This window comes from Cryptomeria japonica, chromosome 6, assembly GCF_030272615.1.
Source record: "Cryptomeria japonica chromosome 6, Sugi_1.0, whole genome shotgun sequence".
Taxonomy (NCBI): domain Eukaryota; kingdom Viridiplantae; phylum Streptophyta; class Pinopsida; order Cupressales; family Cupressaceae; genus Cryptomeria; species Cryptomeria japonica.
Window position 1 is genome coordinate 285,138,986 of NC_081410.1, and position 17,933 is coordinate 285,156,918.

At 37.4% G+C, this 17,933-nt stretch overlaps 1 protein-coding gene across 3 annotated transcripts in view; it reads right to left on the reverse strand.

Annotated features, from left to right (window-relative positions):
• Positions 1-17,933, reverse strand: part of LOC131031990 (phosphoinositide phosphatase SAC7) — a 211,088-nt gene that overhangs the window by 135,707 nt on the left and 57,448 nt on the right. For all 3 annotated transcript variants that reach the window (XM_057962870.2, XM_057962878.2, XM_057962886.2), the window contains exons 16-17: positions 9,817-9,925; positions 9,454-9,526 (exon numbers count right to left, since the gene is read on the reverse strand). In XM_057962870.2, the coding sequence (XP_057818853.2) occupies positions 9,454-9,526; positions 9,817-9,925 (182 nt within the window). The remainder of the gene's footprint in view (positions 1-9,453; positions 9,527-9,816; positions 9,926-17,933) is intronic.

Genomic DNA, 17,933 nt, shown 5'->3' on the forward strand with positions numbered 1-17,933 from the left:
ACGAATTACTGAGCCTGAAACCACGATTTTGAGGAAAAATTGGCAAACCCTCCAAAGAGAAACAAACATGATTTCGTCAAAAAACTGCAAAAACTTTTGCAGAAGAGCATTGAGCATTGTTCGCTCCAGCAACTCCAAAACAGACTGCAAGATACCACGGTTGCAGATATTCACCCAAACAACTCCAGGTGCGACCCAAAACAGACTGCAACAAAGCACGATTTTCGTGGAAAACCTGTCAAACCTTGAAAACTGGATTTACAAATCATCATTTTTGTGATAAAAATGGTAAAACCCAGATGACCAAAAACCCACGTGAACTTTGCGAATAATAGATGATTATTGAGGAAAAATTTGAAAAAACCAATGAACAATTTTTCAGGAAAAAATTGTGAAAACCCTGAGACAATTTTTTCAAGAAAAAATCATGAAAACCAAGACATTTTTTAGGAAAAAATTGTGAAAAACCCAACGGACAATTTTTCAAGAAAAATCCTGAAAACCCTTCGAGCAATTTTTCAGGAAAAAATCGTGAAAACCTACAAACAATTTTTGAGGAAAAATTCGTGAAAACACTAATTTTTAAGGGAAAATATTATAAACCCCAAAAATAATTTTTAAGGAAAAAATTATTAAAACCCAAAAATAATTTTTAAGGAAAAAATTTTATTAGAACACTCCCATGATTGTTTGTGGCAAAAAACCAGAAAACAAAAAAAAAAAATTGAAAAAAAAATAGTAATACCCTATAAATAATTTTTTAGGAAAAAATTATCAAAACCCGAAATCCTCCATCGCAGAAACATGAACACGAGACAGCTCCACAAAACTCAAGCCACGGAAGCAATCCCAAACTTCCGATGTAGTAGCAGAATAAAATGAAGTGGATTGCAAAAAAAACCTCAGATGCAGCTCCAAAAAAAACTTTTCACGTGCAAAAGAAAAGCAACCACACAAAAAATCACGTGTTGTCGCATCCAAAACCCTAAGATCAGGAGGTAAAATCGCGAAATGTAAAAAAAACTTCTGCCACAAAAACTGCCGCCACAGTAGACAGAAGAAAAAAAACACACACAAGTCGCGAGTCCCGTTGTCGAGGGAAAATTGCAAACAAAACAAAATGCGGCAAAAAAATAAACACCCAAAATTGCGTCGGAAAATTTTCGCACGTGCATGAAAAATTTGTGGCTCAGATAAATGCCAAACAGAGACTAAGGGTAGCCAAGGTCGCGTGGGCAGTCTGTAGATAAAAACAAAAATCGCACAGTAAAAAAAACGCCTCCATCGCTACTAAATAGAAAAAAACACAACCCAAAAAAGACAAAGGTCGCGCGAAACGGCGCCAAAACCCAACCAATCACAAAACAAAACACAACCCTAAATCGCGAAAAATAACAGCTCGCCCAGCAAAAACTATTATCCAAAAAATGTGACAAGCAAAAAAAACGAAAAAATCGAAATTCTCAAAAGAAGAAACCTCGAACTTTTTTAATAAAAAAATCTAACAAAAAATTTTTGGAAATTATTTCCATGTAGAGAGGCTACGAATTTTCCTTAAAAAATTTGCCAAATTCTAAATAACCCCATCAAACCTTATTATGCAACAAAAACAGAAATTTTAAGTTCATAAAATCAAACTCGGGTCATTTTAGTTCCAAGTTTGATCAAAATATCCTAGTAGGGGATATTACAAAAGGAATCCTCAAACCTATTGAGACTAGGTATGTCAATTATTTAATTTTGTTAGAGAGGCTGCTTGAGGTGCAGGAGGCTCTAGTTTTGATGATGGTTGATTCAAAGTGGAGTAGATGGACTACTACAAACACAATTGAAAGAAAAACTATCAAGAAAAAGATCCTCAATCATGGTGGTCCATTGTGAGGTAAGAAATTGCTCGTTTTGTTAATAAATTGATTGCAGATTTTATTATTAAATTTACGATTCTAATTTTCTAACTTTAGTTTGCAAATACGTTTTCTCCTTCATCTAACCTATTGTAGATGTCATTAGATATACCAATATGAACTTTTCTAGTCTTGGAGACATTTATGAGACATTTGAAAATATACTTAGGGATGAAGCAAACAATTTGAAATAGGGATCCTATTTTGGGATTATATGAGCAACATATTACACCCATTGTGATCCAGTGGTGTAACACTATGAACACCCCACTTCATATGGCAACCTCTTCTCTAAATCCCAAATGATATGCACCAAACACTGGTAGGTTTCCTCCTTGTGATGATGAAGAGGTGAAATAAGGGTTAATAAAAGGCCCTTTCAAAGATGTATTTAGATGCGGAGTCAACTATACTTCGCACACAATGGTTGTCTTTACTAATCTTTGTGGTCCAACATTTAGCAAACTAGAGGCAAAGATAGATAGACCTACATTAGCTCAAACTAATCCTATTGAATGGTAGACATGGCACAGCAAGGATACAATAGAGTTGAAGATGTTCACTATTTGCCTCATTTCATAGGTTGTCAATTCCTCTGCCACAAAAAATGAATTTTATGTGTGCAGATAGCTTCCAGATTGATACTATTAGTTTGCCATAACCTTGAGAAGTGTAATTGTGCCGATACATAATACTGAATTTTATGTGCATAAATAGTTTCCAGCTATGATACCAAATTCGTAACTGCAGCCTCAGAATTGAGTTTGTCTCTGGGTTCGAACCCAGACCGAACTCAGCGAAACCCAGGCGTTTCCAGCACCGTGTGCGTCCAAAAAAGAGCCCCACAAGTCAAAAAAAAAAATTTAAAAATTAAAAATGCCCCCTCCCAACCCTATTTTCATCCTACCTTTCCTTCTTTTTGTCATTTCACCTCATTTTTTCAACACAAAATTTGCATTCTCACCATTTATTTCTCTTAGTTGATTTTGAAGGTTGCTGATTTAGATGCTATAGTTGATACTTGAACACATGTGTGTGTGTATGGACATACCCGTACCCATACCCAAGGAAAAAAAAATTGCCATACAAGCATAACCAAATCCATATCCATATCCGTACCCATATCTGTACACAAATCAGCAATGTAGGTTTCTAGATTGATGCTGTCTTCCATACCCCTTATGACATATTTTGTTATGTTAGATGAAGACATGGAAACAAGAAAGCAAACGGAATTGGAAGAAAGAATCCTTGTGTCAGGAAATGGGTGGTGATTGAAGTCCTGAGGGAAGTATTAATCATGGCTGGGCCTAAAGGGCAGTGTAAGTTTGAAGGATCGCCTGATGATCACATCAGCTATATTGCTGAAATATTTCAGCTGGTGCTGCTGAGATAATTTTGGTGCACATTTGTGATGTAGAGTCCCATGAATTTTTTAAATGATGCAATTTAATTTTAACCATTACCAATATTTAGGAGATGTGAGTGAGGATACAATTTTTGCACAAGAGTTTTGGTTGGTTGTAATTATACTTTTAGTACCTTAATATTCTCTGCATTTTCTACAAAACTATAGTCCCCAGCACCTACCTATCTCCAAAAAAAATTCCCATAAACAGTCGCTGTTCCTGATTTTCAGGTAAAGATATTTTTATTTATTGATTTCTGTTTTAGAATTTCAGGTGACCACTTGAAGAAGAAATTCCAGAGCAGGAGTCCTCCTGTGCACTTACTATCGGAAAGCATTGGAAAAGCAAGGGTGGTAAGTGTCTTTTGAATCCTTGGGGACAGGATAGGGAGTTAAAAGCTAGGAATAAGTGAGGAATATTTAAAAGCATGGCAGGTTCAGAAAGGTAATCATAGTGACTAAAGTAAATAAAAAGGATTCATCTCAAGACTTGATACATTGAAAAACTGGTGTGAGAATATGCCCTGGCATAAAAAATCATGGAAAAGATATAATAGTTTTTAAATATTCAAAAAGTGGTTAAAATGTGAAGCAAGCTTTCATGTGGAAAGGGTTTAAGAAAGAAGGTTTTCAATGTGTGATCAAGGGCAAGGGAGATTTTGTGCCTCAGGATGAAGCTTCTTTTGTGCACAAAAAATTATTTTTCTGTTTTATGTCTTTGCTCTAATGGGCTCATCTACTTTAAAATAAACGTTTTTAATCATTATGACTCTGTTTGGGCAGCATTACTAAGTCCACTGCTGCTTGAGCCAACCTTGGGAGCTAAATTGCACCATTTTCAATTATTAATCCCATGAATGACTCCATGTTCATTTCTTGATTTTCTATTAAATCAAAAGCCCTATTGTGGTTTGGAGTGGCATGTCATATACTGACATTTTGCTAGCAAACCCTGCAAGAATCTTATTGGAACTGAGAGCATTACTCTCAGATTGATGCAAGAAAGGTAACAGACATCCAGGCATCTCTCAGTGATCATTACTTTCAGTAGATGTCTAGAACAAAAACTATATTCTACAATAATGAACCTGCAAATCATACTCAAGTTCAGCTCTATATAGAAACTGCCTCCTGTCATAAAATAGCCTAGGCAGATCAAGTCATGCTACATACTCTTGTGCGTTGCACACACTCCCTATCGCCGACAAGGTCCCCCTCTTTAATTTTCAGCCTTCGTCTTGCTGAGTTTTGATTTTTTTTATTTTTGTCCGCCGTCCCTTTTGTTGGGATCCAGGAAGTGGTGAAGCAATAAGCTTTGTGGTCGTTAAAGAAGGGCGTGTTTGGATTTTAAGTCGCATAGCCTGGGAGTTCTACGCAGAGAGTTTCGCATTTTGAATACCCAAAATCAAACAAAGGGAAACCTAGTTTTTGAATACCCAAAATCAAACAAAGGGAAACCTAGTTTTAAAGCCTGAGAGTCTGCCAGGTAGGCAACAATGTCAATTCCAAAACCTTGCGAAATGGCGCCTTTTGGGCCGATTTTTGCCATAAAGTAAAATGCCTAAGTTTCAAGAGTTTGCAAAATTCCTCAGAAGGCCGAATTTCGCCACATGGAGGTAAAACGTCCAAGTGTGAAAAGTTGCAAAAGTGCCATTTTGTCCGATTTTTGAGGCATAGAGGTAAAACGTTAAAACTCATAAACTTTTCAAAAGGGCCTTTTAGGCCGAATTTCAAACCAAGTCATAAAGCGTTAAAAACTAAAGAACTTTTCAAAACACGCCTTTGGTCCAATTTCGAGGCCTACAAGTAAAAACGTTAAAACTCATAAACTTTTCAAAATGCTCTTTTGGCCCAAGATTCGCCAAATACAAGTTAAAACTTAAAAGAAGTTTGCAAAAGTGCCTTTTGGGCCGATTTTCAGGGCATGGAGTAAAAGCGTCAAATTTAATAAAGTTTTCAACAAGGACTTTTAGGCCCGATTTTGGCCAAATAAGAAGAAAAGCGTCTAAGTCAAAAAACCTTGCAAAATCACTATTTGCCCCGAGTTCCAAAACCAAGTGAAGGCGTTGTAACTTAGAACTTTTCAGAATGTGCTTTTGCCCTGAAATGCTGGTTTTTTTTTAAAACGGTGTTAAGTTTAGTATTTGCAAAACTCTCTTTTATCTCGAAAATTGCCAAAGAGAGTGAAAGTCGCGATAAGAAAGGAAGGCGTTAGGTTTTATAAATCTGCATTTCATCTCCTCCTATGGGCAAGCATTGATGAAGTTGGAAATCGCGAAATAAAAAGGGGTGTTAAACTGGTGTTTACATTTGTAGCTTTTACCCCAAAAATCAAGAAGGGTGGAAATCGCGTAGTCCATAGGCAGCGTTTTAACTCTTTCAAGCTCGCAAAAATCCTTGCATTCTGAAATCGCAAATCAAAAGTAAGGTGTTGAAAGTTGAAAAGTTTGCAAAAGCTTGTTTTGCCCCAAAATTGGGCGAACCAAGGATTCGCGCAAGTTATATGTAAGGAGCTTAGTCTCAAAACCCTGAAAATCTCCCAGCTTGGAAACCGCAAAAGTCTGCATTCCATCTTGTTTAGCCGAAAATACCAATCACGGAAGAGGTTGAGTATTAGACTCTCTCGTTTTCACGAAAACCCTTGCATTCTGAAAACGCAAGTTAGAAGAATAGGGAGGCAGCATCTTACCTCAGCAATTTGCAAAACCTGGCAGTCCAATATCGTGCGGGAAAGAAAAAAGTAAGGCACAACACTTTGCAAAAGCGCCTAAGCCTCCGAAGTTCGTTCATCAATTAGGCAATTCGCCAAGTATGATTCAATTCTCTCCTTCAAATCATTATTTATGCGAAATTGGTCGTCTATTTGAAAGCATTAAACATAGCGTAATGGCAAGGCAAAATTCAGACTTGGGGAAATTTTGAACATTTTGGAAAACTGAACTATAGCCAAGTGACAAATTTTAAACAAAGAGCTTAATTCCCTATTTCATAGCATTTCACTTCCAAATTAATCAGGCTCTTTTATTGAAGCACCATACTTTGTTCAAATTTCAGTTTTCCCATTCATCCTTATGTACTGACATCATCATCTATTTTGACTAACCTGTTTGTTTCCTTCATCTCGTCTCATAATCCACATCCGGTTGTGCAGGATAAATGCCTAAATCGGCGGTAGAATCCTCAAAAACACCTGATGCAACCGGAACATCTCGGGTCTCTAAATCTGACATTCCCCGCAAAGGCCAGAATGAAGTACCAGTACCAAAGGGGAGGAGTGAGGGAGTCAAAAGTCCAAAGCATATGGGAAAACATAGGTGATACTGATTTGGGCCACATAGACATTCAGGACTTCAGAGACCGGGTATATTCTCATAACGCCTATGGCAAGCCCAAGCGCATGATGGAAAGTGGTATCGCTCAGGCGGCAGGTTTCCCTCCATCCGTGCAGAATTATGAGCTAGTAGTTGAGGCTGCCCGACATTATCAACCAGAGACCAGATTAGTGATTCTAGAAAATATGGTGCTAGCTGACTTCACACCTGAGGCCATTGGGGATGCATTTGACATCCCGTTTCCCGATAATCCTATTGCTACAACTATAGATGAGGCGCAGGTTGCTTACGACATGAACCCTGCTAAATGCAAGACATTGATAAACGAAGAATGGTATAAGGAGAGAAGGCCTCCGAGTATTAGGATCAGTAAAAAGACCCCCAGAAGTGACTTTCATAACGAGCATGGTGATATGGTCACCTTACTCAGTCGGGTTATGGGACTCCCTCAGTCTAACTTTTTTGAGGAATGGATGTTCTACTTTACGGAGCATCGAAGGAAGAGGTTGAGAGACCCAAAAAGAAGAGGAAGAAAGCCAGAGCTAATAGAGGGACTCGGACGTCAAAAAGAACTAGAAGGGGAAAGATCCCTATCAGAAGGCCGAAAGTCAATTCATCATCCAAAGACCCCAGTTCCGTGGATGACGTAGTCGAGCTTGACTATATACCTGCTCCACCCTCCCAGAGTGATGTGGATGCGTTCGAGGCTAATAATCCTCTAGCACAAGGTGACCAGATGCAGAGGTCGGGATCATTGGTTCTAATGAACCTGGAAACCAAGTTGAGGAGGGAGAAATTCCACCTAATCAAGAGGCTGGTAATCATGAACTCACACAAGGGAGTCGGCATGAATTACAATTGAATAGCGTCGGCAAAGATGACACCACCGTCGAAGGAGACACAAGGCTGATGAGACCCATGAGCCAGACAGAATTGAAGAGCAACCATCACAAGGGGATACCCGACAGTTGTTCAGTGAGGTAGGGGAGAACTCAACTATAAGTAAAGGGCTGGATACTCCATCTGTTCCTTCTATGACAGATCAATTGCAGATAGGCAGTGAGCCAGCTGAAACCTCTAAGGAGCAGAGTGCGAATCTGGCCATAACATCCGGGCAGATCATCCCACAAGATTGGCTAGTTGCTCGTGCATAGCGAAAAGCAGCCATCAAGCCGCCTATCAACTTGGAGGATATCTTCTCTCGCATAGGGGAAACAAAATCCAAAGGCAAGAAGAAGCCCAAGACCTACTCCCGGATCATCAAGGATGAGCAAAGGACCCGCACCATCCATATCGCTACCCCACCTGTCGATAAGCCAGCAGATCAAATTGCATTGGTCGATTATAGCATTGCAACCATCTCGATAGGGCAAGCCACCAAAGAGCAAGAAAGGGAAGAGTTCAAGGACTCCGTGCAGAATATGCTCAGGCAACTCGACGAAATGATTGCTGAGAGAAACATGTACCGATTTCGTGCTGAGCAGGCTGAGGGGTATATTGATCACCTGCTAAAACCATTGCAACATGCCCCTAAATCCCATGTTCCCCCATTGGCATTGGCACAAAGGACTACAATAGAGTTTGAAGGAGCACATGATACCGCCAAAGCTGTCAAGGCATGGTGCTCTCATAAAGTGCAAGTTTCTTTTAAAATCTTAAAAAGCAGTTTTTAGGCATAAAGTTCATTTCTAACTACCAAAACAGTTGTAAATCTTGAGCTCCATGCATGTGCACTTTTTGGAGCAGCTTTTTGGTAGTTATTAATTACCTTTTTGGGTAGTCATTGTTTCTCCTTTTGTTGTTGTTGATATTTTGCCTCCCATTTATGGGTATGGGCAGTTTTGATATAGGATGAATCTGGCCCACTTATTCAAGTTTAAATCTTGGCCATTCATCCGTTTTTGGGAATCTATATAAAGGAATTAGTTCCTCTTTGCAAGGGAGAAAAAACAAAGATTGTTGCAGAAACTCTGGCAAAATACATACAGGATTTAATGGAAATTAAAGTTGTGTTTGTTCTACTGTGAGGGCATGGTCCTCTTCTCCATTTATTTCATATTTCTACAACTGTATTTAATTTCAGACAGTTATTTAGGCATATATTTGATGGAAAATCTTGGTTCATACCATTAGGAAATAGTTGATTATTGTTTCCTCTGCATGGTTAGTCTGAACCCTTTTGTGCTAAGTTCAGTTATTAAATTTGGATGAATAGGTGTAAGAATCTATCGTTCATATCTAATAAACTTGAAAATTCTAAATCCTTAGATGATTGCACTACTTTTTACCTAGTTGTGCTAATTAGCTGGCGAAGTAATTTCTAGTTATTTTGAGATTTCTGTCTCTGTGTTGAAATATGTTGTCTTAGTTAGAATTAGTTAGTTGTTCTTATTCACCCTTTATCCCTCTCTCCTTTTTTCTTTTTTCATTAAAGAAACCATACAGTCAAGCTGAAAAAGTATCAATCAGAGGCAAAATCAAATGATATAGGACTGTTAAACTCTAGGGAACCTCTACGAAACCGATCCTGTCTAACCATAAGTCCCCTTGTGTTTCCAGCAAAACACATCAAACTACTAGGCTATCCTGCAGTCAAGACCTGACAACCAAAACATTGAGGTAATCCCCATTGATCAAATTAACACAGCATTAGGGGTTTCCTTATCTCAAGAGAGGATAGGATTCTTAGTATTTCTATTATGTGCTGGCAGGATGAAGTCGTAAGTTCCACGACTTTAGACACGTCAACACATACATAAGAAGGAAAATAGATAGCAGAAAATAAGCAGGTCTAGTTTTCATGATATACCTTACAAAATCACCTTTCAGTGCAGGTGTTCCAGAATACTGGATGCTTATTTCATCTCCATGGTTTGCCCACACTGCAAAAAAAATAGAGGATGTCTAAAATAAGAATAAAAAGTAGATTGACCAAAAGTAGAGACAGTCAAAGCACAATTTTCTCGAATTCTGAATCCTATTGAGACTAATTTAGTTAGCAACAATGTTTATTGTATGCCATGCAAGAAACTAAATTATTGCTTGGCATAATCAGCAAATTAAATTCTTCCCTCACAATAAGTTGATTAAGAAATAATCCCTCATAATGACGATGCCCAAAAATGATTTTCAGTATGTGGCAGCCTATACGGAATGTCAATAAAAAACTCACAGATTTTGAAAAGATTATCAAAACTCGTGTGCTGGCTTATATTTTGACTTTGTTGCAATATTTCAATCTGGTGAAGTTGGGTTTCCAGAGATTTCCTTCCCAGCATACTCTGCATTTCAAAAAGAAGCTGAATAATAAATACTTTATTCACCTGTCGATGTAAAGGTACAAGTACAGGTACCAGTGCAAAGCCAGTGACACCACTGAAATCAAGATACATAACTACAGGAGTTAGACTTTATTATATATAAATATGGTAACAAGAACATGGGGGAAGGGAATGATGTCTCTGTCCCTATAATAAAGTTTCCTGCAAACTATTATTCTGATGCTTGGAGGGAATACAAAAAGAGAAATATTCTAAAATTCCAAATCAGATTTGATTTCACTCCAATAGCATGAATCATCAACAATTTAACTTAAATTCCCTTTAATTGTAATTTCCAGCACTAACTACTACAGTGAACTTTAGTATCCCAGCAGAAAAAAATTCTTTAAACTTTCAAGTCAATTGAATCTTATAAAACTAGTTGATGCATAAACAACTACAATGCTGTGGAAACATTAACAGAACAAAATTTATTCAAGACTATAAAATGGTACATTACATTGGCACTTGAAGAGAAGAACACCAAAAGAAATAACAAACTCTTCCAGTGAACTTCCATTCAAGAGGACTCCATCATCATACAAATGACTAACAACGCATGGTAACTGATTATGCATTTTCAATAGTATATGCATTCCCTACTCCATACATCCTTTAAAAATTTAAGTTTTTAAACTGTACAAATGAAGATGCAGTTGTACCCCTACCTATTACTCAAAAATATACAGAATGAAGCCTCGAAGGACCAAGGTGCATGGTGTAAATCATAGAACATCAGAGTGCCCCATCAAAAAAGGACTCTTAAACAACTGATAAGGAAAGGAAGTTCTAACATTTTGTTCCTCAACAAGACGAAATGGTCAGAGGAAACGATGAAAGAGTACACCAAGCACATTCAGAAGCAAGCAGAGGTTTCTTTGATGGCAGCACAAAGCAAACAGCAACTCAGAAAATTAGCACCTATTGGAGAAAGCTCAGTCTGTATTTACAGCACTTAACTGCTTAGATCCAAGGAAAAGTAACACATGTATATGGATGGCCACATGCAGCAACAACCAGAAGACAGCTGTGGGAGGAACTCATGAACTTCTGTGAGAGAGAAAGACAAAGGCTTGATTCTAGTACAGAGCTTCAACATGAGTATAACTAGTGACAAAACAGATTGCACATCAAACTCTGATTTCCTCCCTGCAAAGTACCTTTAGGATGGTAAACCCAATTACAAAGTATAACTGCAGAACAAGGAACAAAATCTGATTGCATAAGGCTGGCCCATCATCTGCTAGAATATTCTTTACTATCCCAACATTATGAAACTGAAGAAAATGTTTTTAAATCACCAGGATCAGACCACTGACAAATACACCTGCCTACTAAGAGAAAATGTAGCTTAGTCAAAAAATGATGGAACCTACCAATCCAAGGCAGCTTAAAGGCATGGACAAGTTCAAAAGCTAAAACATAGAATCCAAAAGAATAGAAATAAAATGTAATTGGAAGCCCTTTCAGAGATTAGAGAAATTGATGAGGCATAACTCCAGCGCACGACACTATCCAGATGGAAAGTTAAGGATGAACTTTTTGGAAAAGAGAAGGATCTGAGTTGGGATTTAAAGTAAACGCTGCTGGAGGAAAATACCTACCTCAAATAGAGATCAAGAATAACATGACTCAGGACAGGAAAATAAGAACAAGTGATATTTACATAAATCTGTGGCAGCAAGGAGGAACATCAACAGATTCAAAAACTTGTTACATCTGAATGGACAAATTTTAAATTTAAACCCACAAATCAGAGAGGGCAATAACAAATTCTTCAAAGAACTTTTTACTGATCCTCAAATTGATACGAGAGCTCTGCAAGCCTAAGCAAGACACCAAATGTCAAAACTCATTACCAAGGAGCACAATGAGATACTTATAAAAAGCTTTCCTAGCCTTTACTTGGGATTTTGGAATGCAGAATATAGATGGAATTGCGATTTAATGTTGGAGTGCTCAAAGTAAATCCTCAGGAATACCATTATTCAAAGTTAAAACCATAGATGGAAAACTCAAACTCGGCAGCCCAAAATTTTGACATTGACTGGGGACTTGGCAAAATCTCGGCAAAACTTGGCAAAATAATATATATAATAACACAAAAAAAGGAAGCTAATGCATTTAGAGAACACATAAGTCTATACTGATCATCATTTTGTCATCATTCAAATATTACACCTGTCATATGCAAATCAATTATGCCTTCATTTATCATATCCCCCCATTTATATTAGAATTAATTTTGCCTTGTAATATATTAAAATCATATTAAATTCAAAATCAGAAACATTGACTTATTAAATTCATTATATTATATTATTTCATCAATTTAATGGAATTTACATTCTATATGTATAAACAATGTTAAAATATATATTATATTATTAATAATTTAAATTTCATATTTTGACAGATAATTATTATATTCCCTCAGCCTGATAGCCATTTATATGAAATGGTGGCTTGATATTAATTAATCCCATAGGAATGAAAGGTCTCAAAACCAATATATGAAGGGTCACGTCAGGTGAGAGGGCAGCAACCCTTCAAAAAGGGGCGCTACCAAATGGGAAGTATAAGCAATGTTAATATATATATATTATATTATTAATAACTTACATTTCATATTTTGACTGATAATTATTATATTCCCTCAGACCAATAACCATTTATATGAATGGTGGCTTGATATTAATTAATCCCGCATGAATGAATGGTCTCAAAACCAATATATGAAGGGTCACGTCAGGTGAGAGGGCAGCGACCCTTCAAAAAGGGGCGCTACCAAATGGGAAGTATTGTGGCTTTCCACCACGATAGGGGTAGGATAAATACCCCCTCCCCCCCCCCCCCTTGCCAATTGGGAGGACATAGAGGAGATTATCGAGGCTGCCAGCAGGGATAGGAAACAGGAGCGAGCAGTGACAGGTAAGTATATGAATGACTTCTGATTTAATATTAGAATATACCAGCCAGCATTTTAAATTTATATATATTAAAATCTTATATGCATATCATTGAATATAAACTGTTGTGTGTGATCTGTAATTAAATTGGTGACGTTAATATGACATTAAGTTGAAAAGGCAAATAACATACAATTATTCAAACAGCATTAAAATTACATTACTGTTAGACATAATATATAATATCTGTTAATGAATCCAAGAATGAATAAGGCAATCAAATTCAGTTCGCACAAATTGTTATAATACTGTAAATAGTACTAATAATACAAGAAATAGCGTAGTGATTGTAATGGAATAATGACAAATACTGATTAATACTGATACAAAGTAGTACTAACAGAAAGAATTGATGACAATCTAATACAAGGCACTAATATAATATAATGTAACGGAATTGTGATAACTATGTCAAGTGCAATTGATTATCATAATGAGTTGAATTGAATAACAAATATAACAAATGAGGGACTCTCTCTTAAGTACGCCACTCCATAGTGGATGCCTAAACCCTGCCACATGGGGCCAAGAGGGGTGTAGCATCTTCTCTTGGGCTTAAGAGAGGAGGTGGTTGTGATGAGGGGGAACGGCGATAGGACACCTCACTGGGTATGCCACTCCATGATCGATGCTAACACCTGCCACATGGAGCCAAGAGGGATGTAGCATCTACTCTTGGTCCTAGGATGGAGGATCTCTTGGAGACCCTATCCAACTAGCCTGCCCTAGTGCACTAAGAAATAGGATAATAAATAATGGCAACTAATCTACAATCTGATTTTATCTAACAAATATAATACTAAAGGTAATTAATACATTAAAAATTTATATTACTCAATCTAATTCATTAGCATATGTTTCAATTTATAAGTATTATTCCATATGTGTTCTCTAATTTTGTGTTGCAAGAAAACAGTATACAAAGGTACCCTCATAAACTTAATTACCTATTTTCGATTTGGACAAATTTAAGTTAATTTAGAGTATAACTAATTAGGGGACATTATATCATTACAGAACTTAGCGAATTTTTTACAAGACAGCTTGGTGAGTACTCAACAAAGACTCTATGCGTAGATCATGTCAACTCAACACATTTTGCCAAATGACTCGTGAGTTGCATTGAGTCCACACAATTTGATCATCTATGGTCAAAATCACTAAGAAGTATTTGGAAGGAATTGTGGGCATATTTAGGAAGAAGTCGGAAGCATCAAAAGTTATCCGACTACCAAGTGGTCTAGGGGGCAAACCAATCCCGAGGAAAAAGGATTTATAGATTATCTGAAAGAAAAAGGTGGATTAGTAACCCAAATCATAATGAAGATATGCAAGCAGAAGAATTTAGCAAATATGCATGCTACTTCTATTTACAATAAAAAATGAATAAGGTACAAGAGATGTTATAAACAGTGTGGCAAGAGATGAGAATCGTATCACCGAAACAGAGTAAGCACATCAAACTAAATTTTCCTACAACTAGCAATAATTTATCCTCTTCCAATGTGAATGAAATGAACAACTATGTGTATGGTTACAAATAAGAAGAGGAAGGTGTAACAATTTTTCTTCCTAAACCACTAATCTTCCAATTGCTCATTAGTGTTATGTTCCACGGCTGAAGAAATCCACATGTAACAAATCTTTTGAAATCACTAGCAGCATGTGCAATGAGTGCAATGACACACAATGGAGAAAGTCTGAGCTGCTACAATTCTTTTATAAAAATAATATTATATCTATTCTATAATGGTCATCTTAGTTGTCAACTTCGTTGTCTTTTTAGTTCATTTAGTGTAACTACTGCTTCTTTTATTAGAAGGCATAGCTAGCTTTTTAGTTTTTAGCTTTGTTAAGCGTTTTAGCTTTTTAGCTTCGTGTTGAAGCTTCAGTTTAACGGCTTGTTCTTTTTAGAACAGCGTCTTGTAATTCTCTATATATACGTTGTATATTTGTAAATATAATCATTCTATTATTGCAGCAATTAATTTTCATGGTATCAGAGTGGGTTGATGGGATTTTTTAGAGTTTGGCCAATTCTTTTAAAAGTTTGTAGAACCCTTTTTGGAACTTTTTTCCAGAATTTTTTTTAATCGATTTTTTTTAAAAAAATCATTGGTGGTTCGTGGGCTTTTCTAAAGCTATAATTTGAATTTTTTTCCAATTAGTGGGTTCGTTTTTCTAAAATACGTGGGTTTCATTTTGCTGTGCGCACATTCTGTTGCTAGCTTTTTCTACCCACCTACAATTTTCGACTTGTTTTTTCGCAGCGCCATTCATGTTCCATAGTTCGAAAAGCATTGGGATTTTTTGTTTCTCGGCGTGTTTCGTTGCAGGGTCATGTTCTTTTGTTTCCGCTGTTGCTCGCGACATGAGTTTGTTTTTCTAGGACGAGAGGGCAAGTTTTTTTTGGTCACGGGTTTTTGCCACATGTGGACTGTATTTTTTATCGCGTTTCTTTTGTTCAGCTTTTTCTCTGCATGGCTTCTATTACCCGCGACGCGGTTTCTTGCCATCAGGGTTTTATGGGCACCATTTTTCCCGCGCAATCTCTACTTAGTTTCTACCACGCGACAACTTTTGTGATCTCGGGTCGATTTTCTATTTCCGCGCGCAAATTTCGTGTGATTTATTTTGCGCAACAGCAAGGGGGTTTGACTCCTGTGTTGAAATTAGACTTTCAGATTTAATGGAAAACTCAGAAACTGAATCTTAATTGATTTTTTGTTTAGTTTAGTGACTTTCAGAATTAGGCATAAACATAAAGATGAACAATAATGAAACACGACACGCAAATACCCTGGGAAAACCTCCTAAGAGGAAAAACCCAGCAATAAAGACCCACAGGTCTGATTATGCATTCAATTCCAAAAGGTAACAATGTGTACTTAGCTACAACTCAGATCTGAGATCTGTATTCTACACACTTGCATAAATTTGATCTGCTTCTTTATCATGAACAGGTTTGCACTAGGTTCTTACTTCCACAGGGAATAAGTTTGCCCTTTCAAGTGAATATATTTGCTTCGGGTCTGTATCAGATCTGCACCTTGAAGAACTTGCTATCAACAGCAACAAAGTATCAGATCTGCACCTTGAGGGACTTGCTATCAACAGCAACAATATTCGCTATGATCTTGAACAAATTCGCTATAATCTCCTTGAACAGATTCGCCAAGTTCAGTAACAACTTTCGCACCTTTAAAGCAGATATCCTTTTTCGCTGTTTGTGTATATATTGAATGGCAAATGACTTTGTTATATATGAGTTCTAACGTGCAAGTTTTCCTTTGGGGTCGGCCCCATATTTTGGCGCCCATATTTTATACTTAACCTTCACACGTTACCTTAATTGTTCTGCCCTATTTAAGGGCCACACGCTACATGGGAATAGGACCCAGCTGAGTCCCCACGTTACATCAAGATGAAGGGCCCAGCCCTATAAGGATTCGAATACTTATTTATTTTCCTCACTAAGTTACAATAAACTAACACTCCCTCTTAACTAGGGAGGAAACTAAATACATAACCATATTCACATAGACAATCCCATGGCATGAATACTTACAATATTTAAGATTAGGGCCCAGCCCTAATAGTACAATCAATTATACAATTCGTGATTTGATCACGCAATTATATTACAATGAACCTTTACATGATCTTCTCTTGCAATGCCTGCAGAGGATGAAGCCAACGCTTCATAACTTTACACTTTCCGGGGGACCTACATGTAACACCATGATCTTTCATCATGCACATCCGCAGAGGATGACAGAGACCTTTCCATATGCACACCTGCAATAATTAATACTCAAAGATATATATAACCATACAACATAAATCATGCACAACCGCAGCGGATACATAAGCTTCTTCACTGAGAAGAACAACCTGTCACCTTGCACACCGCAGAGGATGAACTCACTTTGCACTCTGCAAAGGGTGAGAAATAACCGCCACCTTGCACTCCGCAGAGGGTGGATAGAACTGCCACCTTGCACTCCGCAGAGAGTGGACTCACCTTGCGCTCCACAGAGGGTGAGAGAGAACTACCACCTTGCACTCTGCAGAGGGTGGACTCACCTTGCACTCCGCAGAGGGTGCATGATACACCCAGTATATCATAGAATATAACCAAAACACTTGTTAGTTTCAACATAGAATATAATAAAGGAAAACATTCGCAATAATCAAGTAACACATTTATCAATTCCATCATTAGAGCAATAGATCACAATGATTAGAAGCCAGCAATAAGATTTTACTGAGACAAAGAGTATTTTTAAAGATGTCACGGGACTCCCTCTAAAACCCTATCTAGAAGATAAATCCACAACAAATTTATGACTTCAGTTGGAACCAAACTTAAATCTAAAACAGAATTTAACTTAAGAATGGATCAACAAACCAATAGATCAAAGGAGGAAATCTTCACGATTGTGAGGATTTGATACTTCAATTATGTTTGCATCTTCTTGCTCATCCTGAATTTGACAATCCCTTGCAAAGTGGCCACACTTGTTGCATCGGAAGCATCGGATGTGGGATAAGTCTCTTGGTCTTTTCTTTGAAGGAGGGGTAGGAGAGCTGAAATCTCTATTACTCTTGAAATCATTCTTCTTCCAATGGCTACCTTCCTTCTTAGCCAAGAGGACATATTGCTCATCATAAGGGTACTTAATTTTTCCTTTCGTAGCCAGCCGAGACTCTTCTTGAATGCAATCTCCCATTAATTGATCAAACTTAGGAAGCTCAACTCTGGCACAGATTCCTTGAACAAATGGTTCCCAAGAGGGAGGAGGACCATTTAGGGCAATCATAGATAAGTCATTGTCTTCAATGCTCTTCCCAACGGTGGCAAGTTGATCTCTTAGCTCAGAGATTCTCATGAAGTAAGCAGCAACAGGTTCTTCTTTCTCTAATTTGATGTAGGAGAGCTAATTCCTTAAGGCAAGGATGTAGCTGGTATTGTTGACTTCGTACATCTTTTCCAATGT